At 39.1% G+C, this 16,034-nt stretch overlaps 1 protein-coding gene across 1 annotated transcript; it reads right to left on the reverse strand.

Annotated features, from left to right (window-relative positions):
- Positions 1-12,033: 12,033 nt before the first annotated feature.
- On the reverse strand, positions 12,034-15,525 carry rnaseh2a (ribonuclease H2, subunit A). The gene is made up of 9 exons (XM_014991986.2): positions 15,424-15,525; positions 15,067-15,202; positions 14,368-14,439; positions 14,073-14,199; positions 13,875-13,962; positions 13,567-13,704; positions 12,823-12,910; positions 12,562-12,685; positions 12,034-12,367 (listed from the first exon to the last, which is right to left on the reverse strand). Exons 2-9 carry the CDS (start codon positions 15,191-15,193, stop codon positions 12,214-12,216), a joined length of 918 nt encoding a protein of 305 aa, XP_014847472.2. The 5' UTR covers positions 15,194-15,202; positions 15,424-15,525; the 3' UTR covers positions 12,034-12,213.
- Between the last annotated feature and the right edge of the window lie 509 nt (positions 15,526-16,034).

Genomic DNA, 16,034 nt, shown 5'->3' on the forward strand with positions numbered 1-16,034 from the left:
AATGGTAAGAGAAAATCAATTTGTTTTCTGTACGATTTTGACATTCTTAAGGTCAAAATTGTTGGATTTACACAATGAGACAGACGAGTGAGATGAGATAGTGATGATCAGTGTGTCACAGACTGATAAAAATATATTGAATATTCTTTTGTTTTAGTATTGTATTGTTGAACAATATGGAAAGCATCACTGAAAGCTTTTAAAAACAATTAAACGTTGCAATTAAATTCACATTTTAATGGGCGTCTATTTTGGGTTTTGCATTATAAATCTAAGTATAGAATAGCTGGTGCTTCACCAGTCAAGAACCTCCCCATATGTCACTGGTTTTGTTGTGATCATAATTATATGTTCCTAAAATTGTACGGTATGAAAGACTGCTTAACAATATAATTGCAAATACTCTCTAATGTCTAACAAGGTATGCATAGTATTATTTTTCAAGTCAAAAATATCATACATTGAAGCTAGCAGGCTGTAGCAGCAGAGGAGTGCCGCTCCACATGAGAAAACAGGAATTGAAAGGTACCTTAACACCAACTTTGGAATCTATCACAGTATCAGTTTTATACAGCTTCCATTTCCCACCAAAGTAAACACCTTAGCTTTTTTTTTTCAGGCAATAAAACAACATCGTTGTTACATTAGCAAGTCGGTGTTTGTGTATCATTCTAAAAGAATATACAGGAAATACAATAAGACCTGACAATCATACTAATAAAACTGTAATTTCTGAGAAATTAATAAAGAGTTAAAAAAAAAAAAAAAAAAAAAAAACTCCTCACCTGCAATCTTCGTCTTCTGATGATACCAGAATCATCCATGGCGCGTGCCCGGGTTACACCTGTGGCGGGTCTCCTTGTTTTGAGTTCTTAATATCGGACTTAATATAGAGTTCCAAGTCTCGCGTTGCTTCCAGCCGACCAGCACGGTTCACGATATACCATCACAGCTGCACACTTCGCTGAGGGCCCACACCAATTTTCGGGTGAAAACAAAATATACTAAAGCTGTAACGTCATGTTTGTTGTTATAAATAGAAACTCTAAACATAGACGAGGGGTTGGTTTACAGTCAAAAAGACAACCACCTATGAACAAGGTTCATGATATAGTGTGGCCCCTGTGTTCCACCCCAGCAGACAATCCATGCTGTCAGACAAGAACCACTGTCAGGGCTGCTCTTTGGTGGGGAGGCTGCATGGAGGGATCAGAGGGATGAACTGAAGTCCAGCTGAGTGATAGAGACGAGTCTCTGCCAGGAACCCAGACGGTCAGACCGAAGGTTATCACACCACAGATTAGATAGAACAAACAAGTTTGCAGAGGTCCTCACTTCCAGGCAACGATCCAAGACAAAAACAATTCCTTAGCATCTGTTTGTTGGACATTGAATTCTGCTTCTGTCATCTGTCAGCAATGGGGGGGGGGGGATCTTGTATCTCAGTGATCCTCTCACCTACAAAACACCTGACACCCGAAGTCCTCTTAAAGCGTCGAACCACGTCCAGATTCGTCTATTTGCTCGTTGCATTTATTTAGAGTTCACGCTTGTCGCACATTTAACCAGGAGCCTTGATAGTATGACACATCCACACAATGTTAGAGCACCTAAGCACTAACAACGGCACGGTCAAACACAATCTGCAGCCAGTGTGCAGCGTCCATACGGCAGGATTCAAACAGCAGCGGTGGAAACAGGACGATCGGTTCTCGTTTTACTTCCCCGGGACGCGGATTTTCTTGTCATCCGCTGAGCGGTGCGTTCAGTCCGGGTTGCTCTCCTCCGATGTACCGCCGCGTCTTCGGTTCAAAGGGATCTCAGTTTGCCACACATACATCGCTCCATCCTCGGCTCCAATACCACCCACTTCCTACAATCACACGACGTTTAACCCCTCAGCAACCAGAGGCTGTCAACCAGACCGTGGCAGGCTGAAGAGGTACAGATTGCTGGCTCTCATTCTGGTTGTGACGATGAGGCGGTTCGGCGGGGGTATGATGAGTTTACAACAGAGGAGCACCTATGATTTAGACAGAAATACTGTAACAGCCCATTTTATTTCCATATGCATCAAATTCATATTGAAATGTAGGTCGCATTTTGCTTGTAATAAATAGCAATGCTGTACAACCCAGTTTTAGTAATTTTGCTAAACGAGCCCTGTGCTAAGTATGGATTGATCCAGACAACAGGACTGAAGTATGGGTTTGATCCTGGATTATTAGGTAGGTAAGCAGACTGAGATTCTAACCGAGGACCCTCTTGTTGCAAGGTAGTAGTATGTCCCGTTCCCATACTAGTAGTACATTCTTATTAATGAAAATAATTATAACAAAAACAAAAAACACAAGGGAAACACAGTTTTATTTGTATAGTACCTTGTCACTATCAGTGTTTTCAAAATACTTTGCAGAGACAAATAAAGACAAAAATAGAAAACAACAATAGCCCTAATGAAGTTCTATTGTAATAAAGTGTAATCAGCAAATGTAAACAGTTAAGTGCTGTACAGATCCAATACATGTAACCACAATTAAAATATAATCCAATTAATGGAAATGATAAAAATGTGAGTCTTATGAGACTTTTTTTGTCTTTTTAAAGTAACAAAACAGTCTCTAGCAGAGCATTACAGAACATGCAAAGTAGCCAAAAGCGGACATCTTTCCTCCTAATTTGATACTTGGTTATGGCCAAAAGATTACCGCCTGCTTAGATTTAACAAAAATGGATTGCAAAGTACATTTAAAAACAAGTAATAAAATCTTAAAATCAATTTTAAAAGCTACAGGAAGTGAGTGGAGGGACTTGAGTGTTGCAGTAATGTGCTTTCTCTTTTTTTGTGCAGTAGAGGCAGCAGTATTCTGAACTCACTGCAGGTTCACAATTGATTTCTTTGGTAGACCAGCGAGGAGGGAATTGCAGCAAAAGGTACAGAAAATAATGAAGGTAATGAGCAGGTGATAACAGGCTACATTGTGCACAAGCCTGATGTTGCAGGTAAACCAAGTGAAGTGTGTCAAGAAGTTAAACATGACTGTTTGCGACATACAATGAGGCTCTTTCTGAGCTCTTCTCTTCATTGAAATTAAGCTTGAACCTCCCCCAGCAGTTTTCCTCGATGCCCCCTGCTGACTGTATGAAGTTATTTTTAAGCTCAGAAGTTGAATCAACTGTCAGCATAACCTGGTTGCATACAGTGGCACCCAGCATTATGCATTTTTTAACATGCACACCTGCCGCCCGACATATGACATTCACCGGTACAAAGCATTTTCAGGCTTCTCACACTTCTCTTGCCAGTCCAACATGTCTCAGCATGTCTGCTTGACTAGGAAAACTTCACCAGAAGGAAAACTCTCAAGCTTACAGGTTACAGACACAGATATTTTTGTATCTCCAGGCCTGTATGACCCTGCCGAGTCTACAATATCGATATTGTCAATAATGGACGGCAAAGCAGAAACGATAGTTTGCATGTCACGGGAACCGCACTCAAGCATCTGCATGAGTAAAGTCCATCCCAATGAACACAGTGACGGACTGAAGAATTTTACACATTTAAGCATTTTCAAAATGAAATAAGATACATGAAAATGCAAAGTGTTGGTCAAAGGGGACCTTTTTAAAGGATGGTGAGGGTATGTCTCACTGGGAACATGAAGCTGGAAGCTTCAGTCCCTCTCAGTGTGGGATTCAGTGCAGTGGACTCTTCATTTTTTTTCACGGAGCTGTATTTTTCGGTAGGCTGACATTTAAAATCCACTGGTGTTATGCAACATTGCAATTATCTAAGAAACAGAACTTTGAGTTTCCATTGACTGTGAGTCATATTCCTCAAAATTAAAAGAAACAAATGCTTTAAAAAAATGAATGATGAATTAACTTTTTATTGAAAATAAATGTTCAATGATTTTCTAATTTGTACTTTTATGTCTTCCAGCGAACAACAGAAAAAAAAATGCTCCAAGAACAAAACTGATTAACAACATGTCCGCATTTGATCATTAATATTTTGAAAGACAGCCTAGTTAGCAGCACTGCCTAGCTCCTCTACCACATTAAGCTGTGCTTCTTTTTTTTCCCCCTTTTTCAGAGTAAATAATGAATGAGAGCGCATGAATTTTGCATATTTTTGTTCATTACGTGCTGAGAGATTTGGGGAGCGGAGGAGGGGGAAGTGGTGGCAGCGCAGTGCGTGCACACGCCAGAGTTTTTGATGAGCAAAAAAAACAAACCTTCTCTTACACCGCTCAAGAGCTCTCAAAAATGATGTCACCCCTTTTTTCAGAGAATGCCCTGTGGGAGGTAACAAGGTCAGCTCTCTGCAGCCTGATGCTCGGTGTGGCACGGCTGGCTTTTTAAATCTGCCCCCGTTGCTTGTACGATCCCATTTCCCGTCCTGGTGAGCCTCCCTCACGAGAGCTTCGTCAGCTCAAATCTCCTCACAGACAGCGAGAGCCTCTTTCTGCATTCAGATATGCGTGGTCTGTCTGTCTACGCGCTCTGTGATGCACATACATAAGTCAAGAGAGAAGAGTCTCTTAGCCACATTAACCACCGTTAATGCAAGTTCATATGGATTTGCAATCATAACGACCCAACATCCTATTGCTTCAGAGGAAACCTAAGTGCTGCCTTTGTGCATGCCGTCCAGAAACCTTTCATTTATTTCTCCGCATTCCAGGGCGTTTTGCGAAGTTACAGTTTGAAGTCTGCAGTTTATCAAGGATCTTGTTTCATTACATGAAATATTTAAAACACAAAGCCAAGGTTATTTAGTGAAATAAGTTAAATGATTTAATACTTGTTGTGAACTGCATGACTGATTAGTCATTATTAATGATTTCGCTCTAATTTTCCCTGATTCTGCTCTGACTTTCAGATTCCTTTTCAACCAGCTTTGGCGGTAATAAAATGATCACCCCTCACTTTAGAGTCTCTGAACTAATTGATTAAACCATTCACCTCTGTGCCATGAAACGTGTCCTTCGAGTAAGTAGCTTATCCTAATATTTAGGATACACCGAGTGCCTGTAAATCTAGACTAAAAACCCTTCAGTTTAGAATCAACGAAGCATTAATCAACAATCTGATGTGTAAATGTAATGCTTCAATCGTTCGCCATGTGTTCTATGACTTTGTGATGTAAAGCACTTTGAAAATCTCTGTTGCTTAACATTTCTCCAGAAATACAAGTCTGTGGGACTCGGATCAATGAGCCTTCAAAATTATGTGAAAGGAGAGCATCACAACTACAACTTTCTATTTGGTTAGGTAGTTAGGCACTTATGTCAGAAATCAAGAGGCTCTGATTGAATCATGCCGTGTTTGTAATCACCACCATGGTGCGTGTGGGGCTGCAGGCACTGGAACCTGTTGGTTAGTCATTTTGCATGTTTACTGGACAGACGGGATCTCATGTTGATGTTCATACCATGATAAAAAAAAATAATAAATTAACATCGGCAATGCAGGCACATTTTTAAAAGACATGTTATTATTAAAGGGCAAATATCATAATACCTAAATATCATAACCTGCCTTTTTAACAGTTGCAAAGGGGATGAGTCATTTTCAAAGAAATAACGAGTTGGTGCTTTTTTCTACTCATAAAGAGTCTCTGGAGCCATGGCTCTCTAAGATGGAGAGCGGATGCCAAATATTGATGACACAACAGTGTGGGAATGCTTGTAAATGTTAACAGAAAACCGATTGTTTTTACTAACAAAAAACATAAAACACATTTCTAACTGGAAAACATCAAACTGTCGTATGTCTGCTTATTGGTAATCAATTCCTTATTGGAATGAGGGTGACTGCTTGTCCAGAAATTGTGGAGGAGTTTTATAAAAGAGGGTGAACTCCTCCTCACTCCCCCAAAATAGTGACAAATAGTAACACTTTTTGTCCTGCTTCAAGTTATGAAGCTCTCAGTCAGACAGCAGTCAGACCATCAAGGCGTCTACAAATGTTATTTACAAGTATAAATGTTTTCAGGTGAAAAAAATACCTGTGGCTTTCATGACATAAAAAAAAAACTGCTCTTTCCAAACTTTAATCTTGCCATGTTTTCTTCAAATATTTAGATCAGTGGCTTGTTTTTTTCCTCAGTGTTTGAGCTCTGTGAATTCAGCATTTTGACTTCCCATCCAACCACCACATGTGCACTGGTATGTAGCATTGGCTTGAAGTGACTTTGTTATTTTGTTAGACCTCCGAGTTACTGATCTGTCTCCAGACTTTCCTCTTTCCTCTAGACAATTCACTATTTAAATAATCACATTCTCCGTTATCTGAAGCTCCGTTTTTCTCATGCTTTTTTTTAAATGCATTTCTTCACATATAAAAATGAACCTATCATGATCAACCAGCATGAACAGAACATGGTGAAAGGGAAAAAAGAGAATTACATGCCCTTTGATATTTTCTGCCTGCTTTGTTGCTAATGAGGTAGCAGTGACTGTTGCTAGTTAGCATACACATATTTCCTGCTGCACTTATACAAATGACTCATCTCTGTGTAGATAACTTCTGTAAAGCAAATTTGGTCACGGCATATGTATAGTCTAATCAAAATTATTAAAGTCTATTCAAGTCCTGCTGCCAGATTCTCGCTGTTTTCAAACACGAACACGATCTGGATGTGTCGCTTTACAGAAACGTTCGCGCTAAAATTGTAATTTAAGTTTTAACACAGACTGGAATCTGCCAACAGTTACATGCTGTATACTTATGTAACAGATGGCGCTACAACTAATTAGCAGGTACAAAGCCACACATGATGACAACCATCAGTTCTCACGTTTGGAGATACGCTGAGCACAACAGCCACTTTACCAACGTGGACCACAGTTTGTCCATTGTATTAAGTTACATTATTATCATTATTATTATAACATGATCACCATGCATTATGGATTTACAAATGGAATACAAGGCGTTCTATAAGTGAAGTGTGATGATGAAAGAAACACACTGGATAATGTTTGAAACATATAAAGGAAACGGCCAAAAATATAAAACCCAAATGGAAAGGTTACATGTAGGAGCTTTAACGACCTGGGCTGGTAAGAGTTGTCACATTCATGCCATATTAATCTTCTGCTGATGTCAGTTTGCACTTAGCACGTAATCTGAATATGAGGTGAAGCACAGGTGAAACAGTGCATTTCTAATACTCGTGTCTTCCACCTATAGTGCACAGAAACCAGTGTTTGAAAATCCAACACTGTGGTGCCCAACACACATATTTGAAGGATTGTACTTTCTACTGTCTGTCATATTTTCTTCTTTCCTGTTTATCTAGATAGCAGTAGTTTTTTTTTTTTCTTGCCTCCTTAACATTTGCTTTTTGTGCACATCCACTCCCGTGAGGTGGCTCTGTAAGCTTCCCCCTTCTCATTTCCAACCCTGTCTGTCTGGAAGTGGGTCACAGACTGCAGCTGTGCTAAAAGCTTTTCTAAATAAAACACCATAAGCTCAGCAGTCTTGAGCGTTAGTCATCCCAACACTTGAGGAAGTTAAAGAGAACTGCATATACGGTTACACAGTGTCTGCTTGTTTTGCTTCATATGGAAATTGGAACAGGACAATGTGATACCCGTCAAAGCATCTTCCGAAAAAGTTTCCAGTCCGGTGAGGGGCTTTGGTTCTGGCGATATTTGCTTTTTAAAGCATATTCCTATGAAAAACTGAAGGAAATTTTTAAAAAATACATTCTATGTTTTAAAGGCTTTTTAATATATACTTCATTAAATGTATTCAAAGAGACAAGTTTTAAATCAGTGGGACGTCCAGATCACAGGTCTAAAATATGAATGATCCAATCTGTCAGGCGTCCCACTGGTTCTTTTGCACTGTGAAATATTCTAATATTTATATTTTATGTCTCAATGATGCAGATATTGGATTTGAATACTTGGCATTCCCTGAATCAGTTTAGTTTTCCTCTGGCGCCATCTTGAGATCGACATTATTTCACTGGTTTAGTAGCAATACAATCCACAATGACTGAATCCCGTGTTGATAACCTCACTAACGTTTCATTTGTAAAAAAAATAAAGTAGCAAGTGTTGTTTTGAACTGTTCAGTTTAAATATTCAAGCTAATCTAAACTGCATATTTTTAATAAAATATTTAGTTTTATTAAAGTGCATCCAGTTAGCTCTGTTGCAAAGGTGGAGCTTAGAGTTATTTCCAAAAGTGTTCGAGCCCCTTGAGCTATTTTGGAAAGAACAAGCATATATAAAATTTTCCTATCATTTGCTGATCACACACTTCTTCCATGAAATCCTAGTTTGTTTTTTAATGTAATAAATTATGGGAAAATTCCATAGGTATGAATAATTTTGCACAATCAAAAGTGATACAGATGACATAGAAGTAACACAAATAGCAATGAAGATGTGGTTCTTTGAAAAATTTAATTGCTTCTCAAATGCTATAATGGCTCTGCTCATAGTAAGGAAATGGTACGATTTGGAAAATCACCCACTGCTCTTGTGCCACTAAGACCAGATGCTCACCGTCTCTAAAACCAATGTTCTGACAGAAAGAAGAAACTTTGCTGCAGTTACCACTGACGTTACTGCACTACAAAAGCATTGGATACCACTAAAGATGACCTGAACTCTGGTCCAGGAAGAATATTTGTGGTGAAGAATATTCAGGCTCCTCAAACATTAAGGCTCCTTGAAATATGGCTGCATTCAAAATGCTTATCAACGGTTTACAAGCTTTCATGGATGCTACCGTATGCGACACTCAGCAAACCCTTCATCACTGTGTAATGAGTATTAATTAAAACTGAAGCGGTGAGTTACGTGCTGAATTGTCATTAAATCTTTAGACTGGATGAGGCCAATGTAAATGCAGAGAGGCCCGCTCCGCAGTTTAATGAAGAATCTTCAAAAGGTCACTCGTGCAGACAGTGGCTTTTATAAAACACTTTGCATCCAATGCCTTTATTAAGATGGCAAAGACTGTTTAATCAAACTATTTTTGGTAAAAAATAGTTTATCAAAAATAGTATTTTCAGATGTATTTTGGAAATACTCTGCTGTTCTCTGGTGAACTAGGCGCTATTTGATCATCTCTTTTCTGATATAAAAAAAAACAGTGTAACTTTTGTGTTATGAATCAAAGTCCTTCAATGTTTAATTTGCAAAGCTACTTTTCAAAGGTGTGTGTATTAACACACCTACCATAGAGTTGATAGTTTTCTGTTGATGCGCAGTACTTCTCTGAGTGCAATGTCTGTGGTTGTATGTGCATATGTGAGTGTATGCGTATGTATATTTATCTATGCACTTTTCCGTATATTACTTCTAAGAGAAAATAATACTGTATGAGCTTTTTTCATCATTTTAAATACAACTACTCATCATGATTGTTTATGTAAATGGTTTTGTTGTTGTTGTTTATTTATTAAAAAAAAAAAAAAAAAGCTTATTTGTCTGGAGCAACCACTCTGATTCCGGATTTCGTTCATTGATTAAAAGCCCGTGTTGGAAAAGAACAAGTTTAATCCCATTAGCCCCATCGTACGGGAGTCTTAAAAAGAAAGTGGAACTATCTGTAACAGTTTACTGGATTAGAATAAACCCTTCCTGAACCCATGTAACCTGGGTGACTCTGGGGCTCCAATTATGCTACAAGAAAACTTGTGGTTTTAGTTGAACTGAACCTTATCTGCGATGTAGATGAAAGCTTATTCCTAGCTGGTAACTCAGTAACTTTTAACAAGTGCTCAGATGTCAAACCACATCAGTCATTCCCTATAAATAGTAAAGCTTAAACGTCTGCGACAAGTGTAGCTAATTCAGAAATGAGTAGCTTGATGGTATTTGTCCACATTTAGCATTTGAAATCTCAGTGGGGGCACAAACTGCCAAAATCACACTGTCAATATTTAAAAGTTTTCATGTTATTTGACAACATTTAAAAACAAAACATTTTCATCCTCAATTCGACCTTCACCTGTTTTTTTTTTTTTTTTATGTTTTCATGGCACCCAGGGCCGAGAATCAACTCAGTGATTCTCGACTCTCACTGACCGCAATGTTGCACCTGGAGTTGAGAGTCTTTGGTTAAAAAAATTGTTCATTTATATTAAAAGTGGAAAGTTTGCGAATGTCAACATTCAGAAAAAGTCCATTTGCTTTGGAACAATGGCAGGATGATCTAATAGTATTACATTACTCACTCCTAAGCTGAGATATATAACCAGCTTAGCCCACTGTAGGCTATTGGGTTAACTATTTCCGATCCCATTGACGTTGCAGGAAGCCTGGCTTAAAATAATAAGAGGAGCAGCCTCAGAAGGTTATAAAAGGATGCACAAAAACGGTTTGAGGTAGATGCCGGATTATACGTGTGCTATTCAGACCTGAAACAGGCAGGTGAGTACACAGAGATCCAGACTCTTCCTGGTGAGGCTGCAGCACGCCCTGAGCTCCTCGCCTCAACTTCAGCTTTCTTCCACCCAACCGCAATCTGTCAACATGGATCCCGCAGCTCAGACGCTGAACGCCAGCGCAGCCTTCAACAGAGAGGCCTTGCCCAGGAGAGCCATGCGAGCGGCACCCAGAGGAGCCTCGTCTCACTTTGTGGGGACTTCGATTGTGATCCTGTCTTCTTTTGCTGTCTCCACCTTAGCTATGAACTGTGGGAAGAGGATCCAGGAGTCGAGACAAAAACCTCATGGAAGCTAAAACACCTGGACTGATGAATGTATGCCTTCAATAGCTACCACGAGTTAAGAGTTCTTTGCAAAGCAATATTATCTGGCTCTTGTGGTCAGCTTTCTCGTGTCCTTGTACCATAAAGTGTGGTTGTATGTTTAGCATGAGGCATCTTAACGAATAGTCTGAGGAACCAGAAGGATGTGAGACCCCCTGGTGGACGACTTTGAGACTCCTCTGGCTTCCACCAATGTGTGTTTTGTTGAACTGGTGCTGATTTCAGAAAGGTGGAAAAAAAATGCAGTAATATCAAGAAGCCTCTTCAAAATGTTACCTCAAATTTGTTGTCATGCTGATGAAAACAACATGTAAAACTAGAAAGAAAAAAAAAAGATGGCTCTGCTCAGAGTGTGCAGAAAGGTGAAAGGTGCAAATGTTAGAATGTGTGGCCTACAGAAAGAAAGATGGCATGTAATACATCTTTAGTCTGTTTGAATCTGAATAATCTTATACACTTTCAGGTGGACTTTATAGATTTTATTAACAGAAAATCCTCTTGAGTGGACTTTTAATATGTGACTTTAATCGTTTTGTAGAATCACACTCTCATCAAAGCTGTTCTCAAACTACAGAACAGCAAATTTTAACCTCACAAAGCAGGGCACAGAGCTCCCCCTAATGGTGGCTGGTTATATTTCTGTTACTCCTTAATGAAACTACATGGTAGCAGGAAAATATTTCACTGATTTTTTTTTTTTTGTTCAACATTTCAATTGCAATAATATTATTAAATCAGAAGTGTCCAAAATGCTACCCATGGGTCATTTGGGCTAATAACTGATTCAAGAGTATTTTTTTTTCTTAGTGCTAAATTTTTGACATATTAAAATCTTAAAAGGGAACATGTTAGGAAAAACACTTGGTATTTATCTTTTACTTGTTTGCTTTTTAATTGATCCATTGATTAAATGGGTGGATGAACCTGGATATTTGGTTCATCCACCCATTTAAGACAGTTAAAGTTACTCAATGTCGAATTATGTACGTTATGCATAACATTTGATCTCTACGACCATGATAGACTCCTGGGCACACACTAAACATACTGAATGAGTGAATATGTTTGGATGGGTAAATGCGAACACAGATGAGATTGTGATGTAACACACTTTGAGTAACCTGATTGGCTAAAAAAAAAAAGAGCTATGTAATTATCTTTTGTTGGTGTAAACAGTGTTTTGCTTGAAACTTAACCACTACAGGGCTCCAAATCTAAGTTTTTACATAAAATATATTGTGGCCAGGTGCTCAGTGAATCGTTTTGAACAAGAATCTGGAGAAAGCATGTTTAACACATTATTTTATTTACTAAAAATAATATCAAAGATTGCAGTTTAGATCACGAATAAATCAACTAATGATGACTTTTCACACTCTGTGAACATCTTAGTGGTTTGTGCTGCAGGAGAATATTCTCCAAATGAGCCTCTAATGTCCAGGATGAGTCACATGTTCTGATGCCTCTTCAGAGTGACTTTAAACTCTTCAGCCTCCTCTCCGAGAAGAAACGGTGTGTCTGCTGAGCTCTGTCGCCTTCTGCTGATGCACTGAAGTAAGACAACATGGAACGGTTGTTCTGCCGCTGCGCCGCCTTCTCCCCATCCTCTTCATCATCATCCCTAAGTACACAGATTAAAGAGGGTTTTGTTTTTTGTTTTTTTTTGATTAAGTGGTTAGAGCTTGTCTCCTGATGTCAAAGGATTTTCACAGACCTAAAGTGTGATCTGTAAATCAAAGGATTTGAGGTTTAAGATTTATTTTTGTCTTCAAACAATTTTTTTTTATGCCTGGAAAAAGTCCTCGGGCTCCTCACCAGTGTACAGGCACCGCCTTGCTGTCCATGAGAGTCTGAGCCGTGCTCCAGCTGAATCTGACAAACTGAGGGTAACCAAACACAGGGTCCAGGTACTTCAGCAGCCACTCTTTAGTTTTGGGGTCTAGCAACAGAAGAAATTATTTGACATCGTTTTCCTACTTTGGCCTTGGTTTAGAGACAAATCTCTAAATCTCTGCAGCACACTGAGAATATGTGAAAATATGTGCGAAAGCACTTCGACACGTCGAATGCTGTTACCATTGGGATATCCTGAGCCATAATCTGCATCTATCTCCCCCAGGTCTTCTGCAAAGTTCCAGCCTTTCACAACGCGATCTCTGGCAACCTGAAAACCACAACCAGAACTTTCACTGTGAAAATAAAGCAAGAAAACATGACTGTAAAAGTACAGCTCAGAATCTCAGAGAGATCAATAACTGTTGTCAATCATTTCTGAAAGTGAAACCCATGAATTCATTAGTCAGGGAATTGTACTCAAATTTACACCACCAGGTCTTTGCAACATGCCTGGAATGGGTGACAGTGACCTGCCGTGTGTGATTAGTAGTGCAGTTTTTCCTGTATCTTACCAAACAACAAAAACATTGATGCTGGTGAACATGGAGTATCTTCATGCACAGACATAAAAAAACAGTAAAGCAGCTGCCGGACGAGAAGGAAAAGAGGAAAGTAGCGAAAGCGAAACCTTCAAAAGGAGGTCAATGTGAGGCAACAATAAAAACATCCCTGTGATGAAGCAGCAAAGGAAATTGCATGTCTTAAAATGGATTGGGAAAGGTTTCATCATTTAGACAACACTTGTATTATACAAATATAAAATAACATTTCTACCCGGGAGAGATTTAAATTTCAAAGGAAGCATGATGATTTCAGCATTATCTTCAGAAATGTTCTGGATGTAAATCAGGTCAAACAAACTCTAGAAATAGGACGAGACATGATCAACAAAAAATGAACAGCAATGCCTGTTGGCTGACTGACCTTTGCACAGATGCTGGCCGCGCTGACAACAGGAAAGAGGGAGTCGGCTTTAGGCCTCACAGTCACCTGGATGCCAGGGAACCGCTGGGACAGCTTCTCCTCATACTTCTCTGCTGGTCCGACTGTGTCCACGAACACCTGAGAAGCATCGGAGATACAGGACAGCACAGAGAGGAGGTGATATGGAGCGAAAAGGGAAAAACAGAAAAGGGGAAATGGCATATAATGAAGCATCAAGCTGCAGGTGCTCTGCAGATATTCAGAACTAGGTTAAAGAAATGAAACTGTTTGGTGTAAGGTTTACAAACCTCCTTAAGCTGTACTCCACTGTCCAAGGCGTACTGGATCAGACCAATGGCTGTATCATGTGACAGGGCATTCAGGTTGTATTTTGTCCTTGAACCAAAATTAAAAACAATGTTATTGTGTGTGTGTGTGTGTGTGTGTGTGTGTATACGGTAATTACAATCACAGGCTGGCACATAGAGGAGCTCAATGTGCCCTACCTCTGCAACATGCTGGTGGAGATCATGTTGGGTGAAAGAATCTGCAAAGCCCAGCCTACGTAGCTTTGTGCTTCATCCAGTTTTTGGAACAGATTCTCTCTTTCAGCCTCATTTAGCGTCTTTGAATCTAACCAAAGACAGAGAAACATGTTATTAAAAGATGAAATGCTTCAGATTGAGTTTTTTTTAAAGAACAGTGTGTATGTGTGTGTGTGTGTGTGTGTCTGAGAAAATATGGCAGATAAACTCAGTTTAAACAAGGACGATTCTTCCGAGGGGAAAAAAGGAGGATTACCTGCTACTTTCAGATCCTTCAGCTCCTCCTTTTTTGAAACAGGACAAAAACAAATCCCATAAACCATCGGTCCTGAATCAGAAAAAGAACATTGTAAGTATTCAAAGAAATTATATACTTGTATATAATTAGGATCAGAGTGAAGTAGTTCATTCTGTAGTTTCTGAATTTAAAAAGTGTGTCTAGACCTTTATACCATACTATCCAGATGTTATTTTATGTCAATTTCTCCAAAATATGTCCAGACTGGCTTTATTCATATTTTGTAAGCCATGAACAATACCTTGTCATAAGAGACAGAAAACCATATTTTCCTTATGTCTTGGTGCAGGTTTCTAGATGTTTGCTGACAATACACTTTCACATGTAGTTGGTAAGGATGCTATTTCACAAGAAAATGGTTTAACTAAGTTATGCATTTATTGTTTCCCCCGGAAACTTAACACCCTGGTGCATAATTAAGTAATTTAGAGGAAAACTACAAGGTACAGAGGATGTCACGAATCAGTGTTACTCGGTCTCATATTTCTATTTTTAACCCATTAATAATATCCTACATGCCTGTTAACCCAAAAGTCCAACTAGGGACAGTTACTTTAAACTGTCTCTAGTTTTGAATGCTTTTATGTTAGACATGTGCTAATACTTAACCCTTGTCCCAATACAAATAAGCAGATAAATGATGAAATGATAACGCACCGAGTACAGGACCTCTGCCTGCCTCATCCACTCCCAGGCAGCAGTCCTCCGTCCTGCACACATCGGGAATCCGAGAGGCCAGCCTGAAGCTGCCAGAGTTGTCCGCTTCAAACTGCTTCAGGTCCATTGCTGCTGACTGAAAGGACCCAATCGTTAAATGAAAACGTTTACAATGGCTTTCAAATCTGATGAAACCTGATGAACGCCATACTGCAGTTTCAAATATTACCACGAAGGGATTACTCTAAGGTTAGCTCAGTGCTACATGCTGTAGAGACAAAAACGAGGTTTTCCAAGAGGACTGTGGATACAATATTTGTGGATAAAATAAGTCAAAAAGAAAATAGGCAACATGACCTGTTCAGACGGTGGCTGTGTTGCTCTCCTCTTCACTTCCACCGCAGCTTTGCCGCTCCTATTTTGAATTTTCGGGCAAATTACTGCCACCACCTGGACTGGAGGTGGACTCGCACTCATCCTAGGTTCAAAACATCGTTCTTCAAACATGAAGCGAGCCGTGAGTATAGTAACTGGTTACATTTATTTGGTAACTTGAGAAAAAATTGTAAAAATTTTACATTTTTTCAGGTTAAAGTAATTTGCGTTTTTACTTGGAAGGTTTGGGAGCTTCTGTTTGTTTGTTTGTTCAAATTGACCACCTTTATTTTGATTTTGATTTTTCTAAAGCTGTCTCTTCTCTTTTTATATGGGAAATGACACAATTTAGAGATTATTTTTACTCAATTTTGAATTTTCTCTTTTTGCTCAAAATGACAAGGAGAGCATGAGTTGAAGGGACCGGGGTGGTGTTGGGACTGGAAGAACTGCAGAAAGCCACAGCTCAGGTGGGAACCTGTCAACACAACAAAATACAATACAATACAAAGAAAACGAAAAATAGTAAAAGCTTTAAAAAACAAAAACAGGAAAAGAAAATGAAGACAAATCAGTGCAGGGCAATCCTGGAA

This window comes from Poecilia mexicana, unplaced genomic scaffold, assembly GCF_051168715.1.
Source record: "Poecilia mexicana isolate PSO_F unplaced genomic scaffold, ASM5116871v1 scaffold_1, whole genome shotgun sequence".
In the NCBI taxonomy this organism is placed as follows: domain Eukaryota; kingdom Metazoa; phylum Chordata; class Actinopteri; order Cyprinodontiformes; family Poeciliidae; genus Poecilia; species Poecilia mexicana.